Raw genomic sequence first — 15,082 nt, 5'->3', positions numbered from 1 at the left:
TCAGGAGTTTGAGATCAGCCTGGCCAACATGGTGAACCTCCGTCTCTACTAAACATACAAAAATTAGCTGGATGTGGTGGCACATGCCTGTAATCACAGCTACTTGGGAGGCTGAGGCAGGAGAATCACTTGAACCTGGGAGGCAGAGGTTGCAGTGAGCCTAGATGGGGCTATTGCACTCCAGCCTGGGCAACAGAGTGAGACGCTGTCCCAAAAAATTTTTTTAAATTAAAATACAGAAGCATTCATAGAGGGACTATAGGTTATTAGCACTGTGCTACTATAGAAAATAAATATTTTTAGTATCCACCTAATGATCATTTTGATAATTCTAGAATTACCTGCATTGAGCATTTCTTCTTGATGTTAATGCTCTTTTTGTATTAAGAGTACAGACAGTACCTGAGTTGTTCATTAGAGTTGATTCACACTTTTGTTTGGTATGCAATTTGAGCTAAAAGTAATGATCACAGGTGCTTTCAAGCTTCATGCAGTAATTAAAGGAAAATTGCTTAATCTTTTTTTCTCCTTTAATAATAATTTCTTATATAAAAAGTAGAAGGAGGAATATTTAATGCTTAAATTGTTATTATGGAACTTGAGTAATTTACTTTAGAGTACAGTAAAATATTTGAACTTAACTCTTAACTCTATTAATTTAAATCCCAGCCACTGTAACAATTCCTTAAAAACACAGCATAATGGTTAAGTTCAGAAATATGTCTTACAGGGGCCAGGAGCCCTGGCTCATGTCTGTAATCCCAGCACTTTGGGAGGCCGAGTCGGGCAGATTGAGGTCGGGAGTTCGAGACCAGCCTGGCCAAAAGAGTGAAACCCAGTCTCTACTAAAAATACAAATAATTAGCTGGGTGTGGTGGCTCATGCTTGTAATCCCAGCTATTGGAAGGCCGAGGCAGGAGAATCGCTTGAACCCAGGAGGTGGAGGTTGCAGTGAGCCGAGATTGCACCATTGCATTCCAGCCTAGGCGACAAGAGTGAAACTCTGTCTCCAGAAGAAAAAAGGAAAGGAAAAATAAACAAGTCTTACAAACAATTTGCAGAACTTGACCTTTACAAACCACTGATAGTATCATTGGTATCATCACTATTATGTCGCTTTCTCTTTCAATTCACAACATTTTTCTTTTCTGGATTAAGATTTAATCATTCTGTAATCCATATCATTTTATCTCACCTTTATCTCAGAAAAGGACCGAATACTAAAATTGGACTAAAGTTGGTAAGTGACAATGCCCAAGTATTAAGGTATAGGACAGGCTGGACGCGGTGGCTCATGCCTGTAATCCCAGCACTTTGGGAGGCCGAGGCTGGCGGTTCACGAGGTCAGCAGATTGAGACCATTCTGGCTAACACGGTGAAACCCCGTCTCTACTAAAAATGCAAAAAATTAGCCGGGTGCAGTGGTGGGCGCCTATAATCCCAGCTACTCGGGAGGCTGAGGCAGGAGAATGGCGTGAACCTGGGAGGCGGAGCTTGCAGTGAGCCGAGATCGCGCCACTGCACTCCAGCCTGGGTGACAGAGCGAGACTCCGTCTCAAAAAAAAAAAAAAAAGTATAGGACAGTGCTTACTATAATCAGTATATTTACTACACGATAACCCATAAGATCATAAGACTTCCTCTAGTGTCCTGGCACACTTCAAGTAGTATTTTAAACATTAAATTAAAGCTCAGCCCTCCAGAGAATTAATTCAAAATCACGCATTGTTAGTTTTCTGCTAAAGAGAGTGGAAGTGTAACCCTGGGTTGATGAATTGAGGCTGGTAAAAGCATGGTTTTATTCTTTACATTTAAGAGTGAGCTTTATACTGAGGAATACGCCCCTCCCGAGTCACAGAATGGAACTATAACTCTCATACAACCCATTTCACAACTTCCTGAGCTCACAGATTTCTCCAGGAGGATCAGGCCAAATAGTTTGCTAGGCACTGCACAAAAGGATACACTGTTGGTGAAAGTATCTTAAAATATAACCCCAACTCAATAGAACAGTATCTTTATTTTCTTATTTAAAAAAGGTCAGTATATTTGTTTACATCAATGTTTCTGCATAACTAAATTAGATTCTAAATTGAGCAGAATCAAAAATTGCCAAGAGTTGCAAGAAAAATAAAAATCTAATATTGGCAGAAGATATCCTTAAAAAGAGCCAATTTAGCCATTTATATATATATATTACAAGGGTTAGAGGAGTACCAGGATCCCAGACGCCTTCTATTGGCAGAAACAGCCTTTATGGTCCACTTTCCTAAAAGAGGAATGTTTGCGATCAGAGGAATTGGCAGAATCATAGAGTATTTATTTATATGTTTATTTATTTGTTTGTTTATTTTGAGAGGGAGTCTTGCTTTGTCACCCAGGCTGGAGTACAGTGGTGCCATCTCGTCTCAGTACAACCTCTGCCTCCCAGCTTCAAATGATTCTCCTGCCTCAACCTCCAAGTAACTGGGATTACAGGCTCACACCACCACACCCAGTTAACTTTTGTCTTTTAGTAGAGACAGGGTTTCACCATGTTGGCCAGGCTGGTCTCAAACTCCTGACCTCAAGTGATCCTCTCACCTCGGCCTCCCAAAATGCTGGGATCACAGGCGTGAGCCACTGCGCCCGGCCAAATACATATATATTTTTTATTTTTGGTGTATATATTAAATAAATGACACAAGTTATGCTTATAAACTGCATGTTAGAGTTATAATGTGTTTAGGAAATGAACTCCATAGTCAATTTCCAAATTTAAGGAGTTCTTTGTACTGGAAATGGTAATAAATATAATTGAAATTATAATAAACTTAAAAAATGATGTACTTTTGTTTGAATTGTAAGATCTTGATGTATTTTGATTTTTGGAAGACATTTTACAGTCTCACATGATGTTCTCACGAACTAGATGGAAAAATAAAAATGTGGACTTGATAATGGCAGTTGGAGAGTGCTAACAGTAATGAACTAATGTTAAGGTGAAAGCAGGTCTCTGAAGTACTCTACAGGATTCTGCTCGTGACCCTATGGGTTTCAAATGCTTTTTTTTTTTTTTGAGATGGAGTCTCACTTTGTTGCCCAGGCTGAAGTGCAGTGGCACAATCTTGGCTCACTGCCATCTCCGTCTCCCCCAGGTTCAAGTGATTCTCCTGCCTCAGCCTCACGAGTAGTTGGGATTACAGGCTTACCACCATGCCCACCTAATTTTTGTATTTTTAGTAGAGACAGGGTTTTGCCATGTTGGTCAGGCTGGTCTTGAACTCCTGACCTTCAGTGATCCGCCCACCTCGGCCTCCTAAATACTTCTTCGACTAGTAAGTTGAAAAGCTAAGACTAGAGTGTTGCTAATAAGAAGGATAGAAAGAAAGGCATATTACCAATGGCACACATAAGTGTGTGGAATGAACTTCTAAGAATGGTGACAGAAATCATGAGTTCCAAATGAGTAGAACCTTGCAAATACTAGAAACACCCAAGCAGACTTTTACAATTCTGTTCTGACCAAAAATGACTCTACTGAGAGGGATGAGGAGGAACCATGAGGAAGTGACACTGATGATCTAAATCATCATCTACCATAGCACATCCATAGATAATGTGTGAAATATGTAAATTAAGCAACAGCAATTTGTCTAGAGTAGTAACAATGGTAATTATCAAAACAGTTGAAATCATTAAAAGTGGTTGAACTGCTCTTCAGAACCATTTTAATTTTAATTTTAATTTTTTTTTTGAAGGAGCCTCTCTCTGTTGCCCAGGCTGGAGTGCCGTGGCGTGATCTCGGCTCACTGCGACCTTCGCCTCCCAGGTTCAAGCAATTCTCTTGCCTCAGCCTCCCGAGTAGCTGGGACTATGGCCCCCACTACCACGTCCAGCTAATTTTTGTATTTTTAGTAGAGACGAGGTTTCACCATTTTAGCCAGGATGGTCTTGATCTCTTGGCCTCATGATCTGCCCACCTTGGTTCCCAAAGTGCTGGGATTACAGGTGTGAGCCACTGCGCGCAGCCAGAATTTTAACTTTTAATACACGTGCATTGATTAATTTGACAAAAATATTTTAAAAGTTAAATTTAGATATTAACCCTCTCCTCTCAAAACAATTATTTTTTAAAGCAAAAACCAGAAGTCCTCTTCTACTAAAAAGGGACCAGCAATCTGGAAAATGTCAAATTCCAGGTGTGGGGAAGAAATGTACAAGACGATCTTAAAATATCTTATCATACCTGATTGGAAGGATGGTGTCAGGAAATTAGGGTCATGACCAAGGGATGGAGGAGCCAACTCAAATAGGCTCCCACCGGCTAAAACTGGAACAATCAAGCACCAAAATGAATAATGATGGCAATGGACTGAAACATCTAAAATCTATTTAAATTCATTTGTTCATAATGATACCTAGAAACAACACTCATTCATCACTTCGGGGGACATTAAAGAACCAACTCACATTATTTTGAAAACTGATAAAGGGAGTCAAGTATTTATCTGCCTATTCTGCACAATAGAGTATAGGTGACATTTTTCTTTATAGAATTATTTCAGCTAATAAATGAAGAAGGAATGACAGAATTATAATGTCTTTATTGCCACCCCTAATGAATCAGTGGATCCGAGATAGGAGGTGGGACTCGATTCCTGAGGTAAAGCTTGGACATTGGACCCAATTGAGTACTAGCTAAAACAGGGATGAGGTGGAAGCAACTTTCCATAAGACACACCCACCAATGTGCCATGTCAGTTTACCATTGCCATGGCAACACCCTGGCGTTACTGCCCTTTTCCATGGCAATGAGCTGACAACCCAGAAATTACTACCCTTTTCCTGGAAATTTCTGCATAAACCACACCTTAATCTATATGTAATTAAAAGTAGGTATGAAGGCCAGGCGCAGTGGCTCATGGCTGTAATTCCAGCACTTTGGAAGGCTGAGGGGGGTGGATTGCTTGAGGTCAGGAGTTTGAGACCAGCCTGGCCAACATGGTGAAATTCCGTCTCTATCAAAAATACAAAAATTAGCTGGGTGTGGTGGTGGGCAACTGTAATCCCAGCTACTTGGGAGGCTGAGGAAGGAGAATCACTTGAACCCATGAGGCAGAGGTTGCAGTGAGCCGAGATGGCACCACTGCACTCCAGCCTGGGTGACAGAGTGAGGCTCTGTCTCAAAAACAAAACAAAACAAAAAAACAAAAACAACCAAAAAAGTAGGTATGAATATGACTGCAGAGCTGCCCTGCACTGCTACTCAGCACACTGCCTGAGGGGTAGCCCTGCTCTTCAGGAGCAGTTACAAAGCTGTAACACTGCCGAAGCTCTAACACTGCTGCTTCAATGAAGGTGTTTTCTTCCACGCTACCGCCAGCTCACCCTTGAATTCTTTCCTGAGCAAAGCCAAGAACCCTCACAGGCTAAGCCCCACTTTAGGGCTTGTCTGCCCTACATCAGACCTAAGCAAGCTCATCAGTGGCTTCTAGTTTCACAAAGCAGAGACAATAAATTATGCACCTCCTGATGGAAAACATAGTACTTTCTATGAGACAGTCTTGTCAAATAAGTTACAATAAGTTTGATCAACCCTCTAAGTCTGCCTACCAATTTACAGAACATAGTGTTTCAATCAGCAAAATAATGACTAAGAGTAACTCTACAGGACAAATAAATTGATTGATGCATGCATATGTTCATTGCAGCACTATTTCACAATAGCAAAGACATAACATCAACCTAAATGCTTATCAGTGATAGAATGGATAAAGAAAATGTGGTACATATATACCATGGAATACTAGAGATCATGCCCTTTGCAGGGACATGGATGGAATTAGAAGCCATTATCCTCAGCAAACTAAGGCAGGAACAGAAAACCAAATACCACATGTTCTTACTTATAAGTGGGAGCTGAATGATGATGTTGCAGGACTTTTCCCTAGTTCAGCTAAAGACGGGGTTCCTTGTCCCACAGCCATGAAAATTCAGGCTCACAGACAATTTGAATGCTGAATAAGATAGGGCTTTATTGGGTGAAAAAGGAAGAAAAGGAGGAAACAGGGACTCTTGCAAGGCCAGAGTCCCTGCTAGAGTGCTTCCCACCGGCAGTTCCACCCCATTGTGCAGGCTGGTTGGTGTTTTTCCAGGGACCCTCTCCTACCAGCCGTCTCAATGAAAACACATGGACACGTGAGAGGGAACACCACACACACTGGGGCCTGTCAGAGGGGGGGTTGTGGAGGGAGAAAGAGCATCAGGAAGAATAGCTAATGGATGCCAGGCTTAATACCTAGGTGATGGGATGATCTGTGCAGCAAACCACCATGGCAAACATTTACCTACATACCAAACCTGCACATCCTGCACATGTGCCCCTCAACTTAAAATAAAAATGGAAGAAAAAAAAAAACTTAAAGATCAAAAAAGACTTAAGAGGCAGGGCATGGTGGCTGACACCTGTAAGTTCAACATTTTGGGAGGCCAAGGCGGGAAGATCACTTGCACCCAGGAATTGAAGACTAGCCTGGGCAACGTAGTGGGACCCTGTCTCTATTTTTTTTATATATATATTTTTTAAAAATATTTTTTTAAAGGCAAGAAATATGCCACTCAGTTGCAATGTGTTCATCATATTTGGATACCAATTCAAATAAACAAACTTAAAAAAAAAAAAAGAAGAAAAAAACAAACTTATAAGGCAATTGGGCAAATGTAGATACTGACTGATGATGTTAAGGAATTACTATTAATGCTTTTAGGTGGATATGGTATTATAGTTACGTTATTTTAGAAGATTTTCTTTTATAGGTACATATTAAAATATTTACAGATGAAATATATGTTATCTTAAGATTTGCTTCAAATAAACTGGATGGCTGGGGGAAATCAGTGTGGGTATAAATAGACTTGACTATCAGTTGATAATGGATAATTAAATTGGCTGATAGATACCATGGGGTTGATTATATTACTTATTTTATTTTATTTTATTTTATTTTAATTTTGTTTTATTTTGAGACAGAGTCTCACTCTGTTGCCAGGTTGGAGCGCAGTGGCACAATCTCAGCTCATTGCAACCTCCGTCTCCCGGGTTCAAGCAATTCCCCTGCCTCAGCCTCCCGAGTAGCTGGGACTACAGGCACCTGCCACCACACTTGGCTAATGTTTTGTATTTTAGTAGAGCCAGGGTTTCACCATGTTGGCCGGGATGGTCTCTATCTCCTGGAATGATCTGCCCACCTCGGCCTCCCAAAGTGCTGGGATTATAGGCGTGAGCCACTGCACCTGGACTACTTTCATATATTTGAAATATTCTATTACAAAAAGGAAAAGTAGGCCAGGCATGGTGGCTCACACCTATAATCCCAGCACTGTGGGCAGTCGAGCAGGGGCAGATCACTTGAGGTCAGAAGTTTGAAACCAGCCTGGCCAACATGGTGAAACCCCATCTCTACCAAAAAAAAAAATTAGCCGAGCATGCTGGCATGCACCTGTAGTCCCAGCTACCTGAGAGGCTGTGGTGGGAGAATCCTTTGGAACTAAGAGGCAGAGGTTGCAGTGAGCTGAGATGGGACCACTGCACTCCAGACTGGGTGATAGAGTGAGACCCTATCAAAAGAAAGGAAAGAAGAAAGAAAGAAAAAAAGAAAGAAAGAGAGAGAGAGAGAGAAGGAAGGAAGGAAGGGAAAGGAAGGAAGAAAGGAAGGAAGGAAGGAAGGAAGGAAGGAAGGAAGGAAGGAAGGAAGGAAGGAAGGAAGGAAGGAAGGAAGGAAGAAAGAAAGAGAAAAGAAAGGGGAAGGAAGGAAGGAAGGAAGGAAGGAAGGAAGGAAGGAAGGAAGGAAGGAAGGGGAAGGGAAGGGGAAAGGAAGGGAAGGGAAGAAAAAATAGATGGAATAGGGCAAGACCTGTACATTACTGAGAGGGAGTGGGATATTTCTATACTTGTCTGGTTTTTGTTGAGAATTGTAGTAACTTTCCCCGCCCCCAAAACGGCAACAGAAAGATTTCTAGTGTCACATACTGTGGCAGAACATTAACACATATCATGAAAACATGGAGTCCATCTTTTCTCCCTTTGTATTGATGAGCTTGTAACTACAACCAATAAAGATTAATGAAAGTAATATTACACCATTTCCAAGGCTAAATCACACACACACACGAAAGATATAGGTCTGGCTCTCTCAGTGTGCTTGTCACCATGAAGAGAGCACACAACATGGAGAGGCCACATGTAGGTATTCTGCCCATTAGTTGCAGCTGAGGTCTCAGCCAACAGCTGGCATCAACTGCCTGACATGCGAGTGAGCAAGTCTTCAGATGATTCCAGTCCCCAGCCTTGGAGTTTTACAACTAAGGCCCCTGTATCATGGATGAGACACAAGCTATCTCCATTGTATCCTGTCCAAATTCTTGATCCACAGAATCTTGGAGCATAATAAATGGATTTTATATGACACTAAGTTTTGGGGTAATTTGTTCCACAGCCAAAGTAACTGTAACAAGGGTACTTATATTCAGAATTGAAAGGGTAGAATGCACTTTTCTCAGCAAGCACAGATGAAGTTTTTCAGCAATTCCTAGGGATTTGGCATTTTCTCCTGCCTTCAGTTGCATAGCTCAGCTGTGACAGCTAATCCTTTTGCATATAATTTAGTAATAAAGTTTAATCTGCTTTGGCATATCTTTGTTTCTTTAGGACCTTGACTGTTGCTTTGAAGGGAAATAGGAAGTTGTGGTCCTTCTTCTTACAAATGAATATTTGCTTCATCAATATGAAATCTGCACTCTACTGCTCTGTTCTACGCCTTCCAAAGCACCTAAAAGTCTTCTGTTTTAATGCCAAATCTCAACATAATCTTTTTGAACATTGCGTATATCAATTAAACTTGACACATGTAGGACCAATAATGCACATAACTTAACTGAAGTTATGAAAGTATGAACAGCTGTGACAGAAAATCCAGGCAGACAAAAAAAGTATTCCCTGACTACATCTACATGCAAAATTAAGACTATATAGAAAAGCATTCTAAACAAAATTTTTAAAAATTTGCAAAAAAAAAATTTTTTTTAATGATTCCACAAAGAAAAATCTCAATTTATTTGAGAAATGGTAGCTTTGACTAGAAGCAATAAAACTACAAAATGATGACCAAAAGATAGCTTAGTCACACTTTTTATACAATTACAAGTCTCCTAATTAATAGCAAAATCGAAATTGAACTGACATATTAAGCACTTATCATGATGATAATACTACATAGTAAAAATTATGGAATAGGGCTAATGCCAGATGCAGAGGAAAATATACAACTTTATGTGTTTTAATAAACAAGAAATGGCCAGGCACAGTGGCTCACGCTTGTAATCCCAGCACTTTGGGAGGCCAAGGCGGGCAGATCACGATGTCAGGAGATCGAGACTATCCTGGCTAACACAGTGAAACTCCATCTCTACTAAAAATACAAAAAATTATCCAGGCATGGTGGCGGGCACCTGTAGTCCCAGCTACTCGGGAGGCCGAGGCAGGAAAATGGCATGAACCCAGGAGGCAAAGCTTGCAGTGAGCCAAGATCGCGCCACTGCACTCCAGCCTGGGCAACAGAGCAAGACTCTGACTCAAAAAAAAAAAACCAAAAAAAAAAAAGGAAAAAAAAATAACTCTAGCAAAATAAACGTAGGACAAAAGGATTAGTAAACATAGAAACAGAAATCAATATAATGAATTAGAGAACAAAGTCATTTATTTCATAAATAAAAACGAGATAATTCTTTAATTCTTTAAAATGCCCCCAATAATGGGGACAAAACTCTAGCTGCTACTCACACAATAGGTGCATTTGGTTGTTGCCAGGTGAGCCTCCAATGCCCATAACCAAGGAGGATTTAACAAGGGGATTTTATTGCTTGCAACAAGTAAGGAGGACACCAGAGGTAGTGCCCCAAAGCAGTGCCCCCACAAACAGGCGTGAAAACCGAGCATGTCTTGGGCTGGTCAGCTGAATCACTGTGTGTAGAGAGGGAATCCTGGCCGCACAGGCGCAGTGGCAGATTATGTTTCTACATATGTCACATGTATAGAAAATAGAGAATAAGCTCCTCCCTGGGCCAGGTTTTTAAAATGATAACAATGAGAGTTCGCCAAAGTTCATCTCCTACTCAACCATCTCTGGATCCAACTGTTTGCTGTTTTTCTGAGGCTGAGCTTCTTCCAGGAACTTTTTGAAACAACTCAAAGTGCAACAGTTGCAAGTGGGCACTTTTTCAGTGTGTACCGGAAAACCCAGGGCCCCTGAGTTACATACCAGTCTATCACAATTTTTAAAAAATAACCAATGGGTAATATTGAGAATTTAAAAATAAAACCACAGATTGAAAGAAATGTAAGCAATTATGAGACAGTGCTATATTCAACTTTATGTGAATATATTAAAATCTAGATGAAATAGACATTTTCCAGAAAATATAAATCAGCTCCTCCTGTAGGGTATTACAGGTCACACTCATATCAATGTGGTAGGAGCCTTGACTAAACCTATAACTATGGAACAAATTGAAAATGTCAAAGATAAGCCTCTCCAAAGACACTACACTCAGATGGTTTTACTAGGAAATTCTATACAATAAAACCATCATAAATTTTTTTCTATTATGTAAATTATTTTTAAAAAAGAAGATCTTTAAATATCATTCTAAAAAGTCTTAATAAGAATCCAGAAGAATAAAACAGGCAGATTTCATTTATAAACACCAATATAAGGTTTCTAAATAAAATTTTAGCAAATTGAAAAGCATGAAATTTAATCAAGTAGGATTTTTAACCAGAAATATTAAGATAATTCAACATTAAGAATACATTTTTATAGCTTAATCTCAATAAAATAGCACCATATCACTTTCTACCTACTTATCCTGCTTCAGTTTTCTTCATGGTACTTGCTGTGATTTGAGTGTTTGTGTCCTCTCTAAAATTCATGTTGAAACTTAATGCCCAATATAACATTATTAATAGGTGAGGCCTTCAGGAGGTGATTAAGCCATGAGGGTGGTGCCCCCTGTATAGGACTAGGTGCCCTTATAAAAGGGCTTGAGGGACGAAGTTTGTTCCTTCTGCCCTTCCACCCTCTGCCAGGGAAGCACACAGGCTTTGACTTTCTTTTTGATTTCTGTAACCTGCAGTGCAGAGGACAGTGCCTAGCACCATCTGCTTAGTAAATGCTGATTAAGTGAATTTTATTAATATGCTAAGAAGAAAAAATATAAATAATTATAATACATGCTGAAAATAGAGTGATAAAATTCAACATTTGTTTCTGATTCTAAAAGTTAGTAAATGGAGAACATTTAATTGAAATTATTAGCAAAATGTATATATAATAGCAAACCACAACAGGCATCCATATTAAAATCAGAAACAAAAAAAAAAAAAAAAGAAATACTTGCCATGACCACAATTCATTACATTGTTCTGGAAGTTTTACCCAATAAAATAAAAGGAAATGGGTTACATGAAAGAACTTACAAAATTATTATTTACAGATGATAATGTGTCAACTTAGTATACTCAAGAGAACATTTAAAAAACAATGGGTTAGCGTCACATGACATCTTTTTAAAAATAAATAAATAAATTTAAAAAATAAAAAACAGGCTGGGCACAGTGGCTCACGCCTGTAATCCCAGCACTTTGGGAGGCCGAGGCAGGCAGATCACCTGAGGTCAGGAGTTCGAGACCAGTTGGCCAACATGGTGAAACCCCATCTCTACTAAAAATACAAAAATTATCTGGGCATGGTGGCAGGTGCCTGTAATCCCAGATGCTAGGGAGGGTGAGGCAGGAGAATCACTTGAACCTGGGAGGTGGAGGTTGCAGTGAGCCGAGATCAGGCCATTGCACTCCAGCCTGGGTGACAAGAGCGAGACTCTGTCTCAAAATAAATAAATAAAAATAAAAATAAAAAACAATGGGAAGCCATTAAAAGGTACTAAACAGGGCCAAGGTGACACAAGCAGATTTGGCTCTACTCATACATGAAGAATGGAGAGGAGGAGAAAAGCCTGGATACTACTACAATTGTCCTCATGAGAATTGAGACTAACTCACAATAGCAGGTGCTGAAAGAAATGAATTGGAGAGATATTGTAGAGGTGAAATTCACTGGAAGTTGATGGTAAATTGGTTACTTGGGGTAAGACAGTAGGAGGTATCTCAGATACCTCCTGCGTGGGGTTATAAATATGAGAGTTCTGGGAAAGAGAGCCGGAGACTCATTATACAGAATGTAGACTTTTCTAATACTCCTGTTTTCAGCCTTGTTCTTCACCGATATTCTTTAATGTGTCTGTGTCTCAAAGTCTGAAGTCTCCTTGGTTTAATTTCTTCAGGGAATAAGCCTCCCATCTCCAGTGGGGTCAGGGGATGGGCTATCCGCCTGGCTGCACAGGAGAGGGGTTAGGACTGCTCTTTTTATAGACTCCTAATCAATACCCATATATAGCCAGGCGTGGTGGTGGGCACTTGTAGTCCCAGCTACTCGGGAGGCTGAGGCAGGGGAATCACTTGAACCTTGGAGGCGGAGACTGCAGTGAGCCGAGATCATGCCACTGCACTTCAGCCTGGGCGACAGAGAGAGACTCCGTCTCAAAAAAAAAAAGAAATTAATGCAAATTATGAAGCACACATTTAAGATATCCCTTATCCATACAGATAAGAATAAATATGAGATAAATTGATTAAATTGTGTTTTTTCTTTTGTGCTTTAGGCATTAGGATTTTTGTCTTCTTATGGAATAGGAATGGAATATGATCAAGCTAAGGTAAAGGTCATTCTGTTTTATTCTGGAACAAAATTGATTTCTTTAAAATGGACATTGAATAAAATCTACTCATTAATTAAAGGGGTTCACTCTAGTGTAGTAGTTGAAAGCACCAGCTTAATAGTCAAAGAAATGTAGTGTTCTTATGCTATAAGTTTCTTAAAGCCTCATAAGTCAACTTTTTCATTGAAGATAGATAGTATCTGCTTCATAGGGAAATTATGATGATTAAATGAAATATCTTATACAATGCCCTTATCACAGACTCCAGAGATTAGTAAACCCCTAATAAACGGCAGCCATCTTTACAAAGGAGAGTGAAATTTGAAATTTATTTCGGAGTAACTCAATGGGTCATTGTGGGACTAGGAATAAAAAAGGAATCGTTGGTTTGAGTTTCAAATTTAAATGGCCAACCTGGTTTGGGGGGTTTTTTGTTTGTTTGTTTTTACTTTAGGCACTGATATATTACACCTTTGGAAGTGCTGGAGGAAGCATCATGTCCCAGATGATTTTGGTTTGTAAACAGAATATTCTCGGGACCAAATTTGTATGCCATAAATACAGCATTGTCTTGAATATTAAGATGCATCTGTTGGTGTTTTAGGGGTACAGATATTTGTCAGGAATCAATGTTCTACAGAATTGTGAAGTTGCCCTAAGTTATTACAAGAAAGTGGCAGATCATAGTAAGTAATCCACATAACTTATTTAAAAATAAACAGCTGCCAAGGAATTAGAAAAATGAATAAATAACAGTTCAATTGATATAAACTTGTGAAAATATCAAAAGTGTATGTTCTTAACATGTTGTAATACAATTCTTTTAATATAATACAGAGTTTCTGTTTCCTTAATAGCTACTTTCCAAATAATTTTAAAAGATTATACTCAGTTTTTATTTTCGTTAATATGTATCCCCAAACAATTCTGTTTTACTTGCTTTTGTGATGTTCTTTCCTTTGCTGAGGATTTGAATGTAACACCAATAAATATTAAGCAGTTACCATAAATATAACATTTAGAATATGGGATGACTGCCAAAAATTCCTAAAGGAATGAATGTAAGGTACATACATTGGAGGTATCTCTCACCACATATGAGAACAATTCAAGCAACCATTAGTCTAAATGTAATCAGAATAACATCTAAACACACATCTTTGGCACTATGAGGATCTGAGAAAAGAAAGAAGGAGGAAAAAAAATAGTTTTGAATTTAAGATGCTATATATAACAAGATCATTTCATGTGCTTAGTGAAATTTGAATTACTATATATATTTCAAACTGCACACTTTGTTAGGTGTATTCAAGCATATTTATATTTATTTTCAGACTATCCATAGGAAGTAATTAAAGAGCAGTGATTATGCCTGTATTATAGTCTTAGTCCCAGAAAAAAATTATGGATAGAGTCAGTTGTCTGCTCCTAAAATATCCCCTTTCCGTGAGTCTTTTTGGTCAAGATCTTCTGTAGAGTCTGATATAAGTTGATACAATACTTGCATAGGTTGCAAAGAAGAACTAGAGAACCCAATAAACAAAAATCTGCACTTTTTTTTTTGAGACAGCGTATCCCTCTGTCATCCATGTTGGAGCACAGTGGCTTGATCTCTGCTCACTGCAGCCTCCGCCTCCTGGGTTCAAGAAATTCTCATGCCTCAGCTTCCCAGGTATCTGGCATTACAGGCTTGCACCACCATACCTGGCTAATTTTTGTATTTTTAGTAGAGACAGGGTTTCACCATGTTGGCCAGGCTGGTCTCGAACTCCTAACCTCAAGTGATCTGCCCGTCTCTGCCTCCCAAAGGGCTGGGATTACAGACACGAGCAACCGTGCCTGGCCCAAAATCTGCAAATTTCTATTTTTCATGGATCTTCTGTCTCTATTAGTTGAACAGATTTCTGCACAATTTAAGAAAATAAGCTAATGGTGTTTTCTCTAAATTGACTGTTATCTCTTGTAGCCTCTGTTTTCTAGCTATTCTCTGGCTTGTTTTTATTCACAGTTGCTGACACATTTGAAAAAAGTGAAGGTGTTCCAGTGGAAAAAGTGAGACTAACAGAAAGACCTGAAAATCTGAGTTCTAACAGTGAGATTTTGGATTGGGACATATACCAATACTATAAATTTTTGGCAGAAAGAGGAGATGTTCAGATACAAGTAATGTATACAGATGAGATTGAGTTTTTAGAACATGAAAATTACAAGGGCCTTAATTCTTTCTGAGTCCTGGAGGGATGAACAACACCCTATCCTAAATAGGAAA

General features: G+C 39.2%; 1 protein-coding gene across 3 annotated transcripts in view; it reads left to right on the top strand.

Moving 5' to 3' along the window:
* SEL1L2 (SEL1L2 adaptor subunit of ERAD E3 ligase) overlaps positions 1-15,082 on the top strand; it is a 138,551-nt gene that overhangs the window by 86,780 nt on the left and 36,689 nt on the right. For 2 of the 3 annotated variants that reach the window (XM_050745629.1, XM_050745628.1), the window contains exons 6-9: positions 12,757-12,810; positions 13,268-13,327; positions 13,418-13,499; positions 14,822-14,976. In XM_050745629.1, coding sequence (XP_050601586.1) covers positions 12,757-12,810; positions 13,268-13,327; positions 13,418-13,499; positions 14,822-14,976 — 351 coding nt within the window. The remainder of the gene's footprint in view (positions 1-12,756; positions 12,811-13,267; positions 13,328-13,417; positions 13,500-14,821; positions 14,977-15,082) is intronic. The other variant, XM_050745630.1, reaches the window with a different exon arrangement.

The sequence above is a fragment of the Macaca thibetana genome, chromosome 10 (genome assembly GCF_024542745.1).
Source record: "Macaca thibetana thibetana isolate TM-01 chromosome 10, ASM2454274v1, whole genome shotgun sequence".
Lineage (NCBI taxonomy): Eukaryota > Metazoa > Chordata > Mammalia > Primates > Cercopithecidae > Macaca > Macaca thibetana.
Note: the sequence above shows the minus strand (reverse complement) of the source record. Positions and strands in the feature narration are given on the sequence as shown.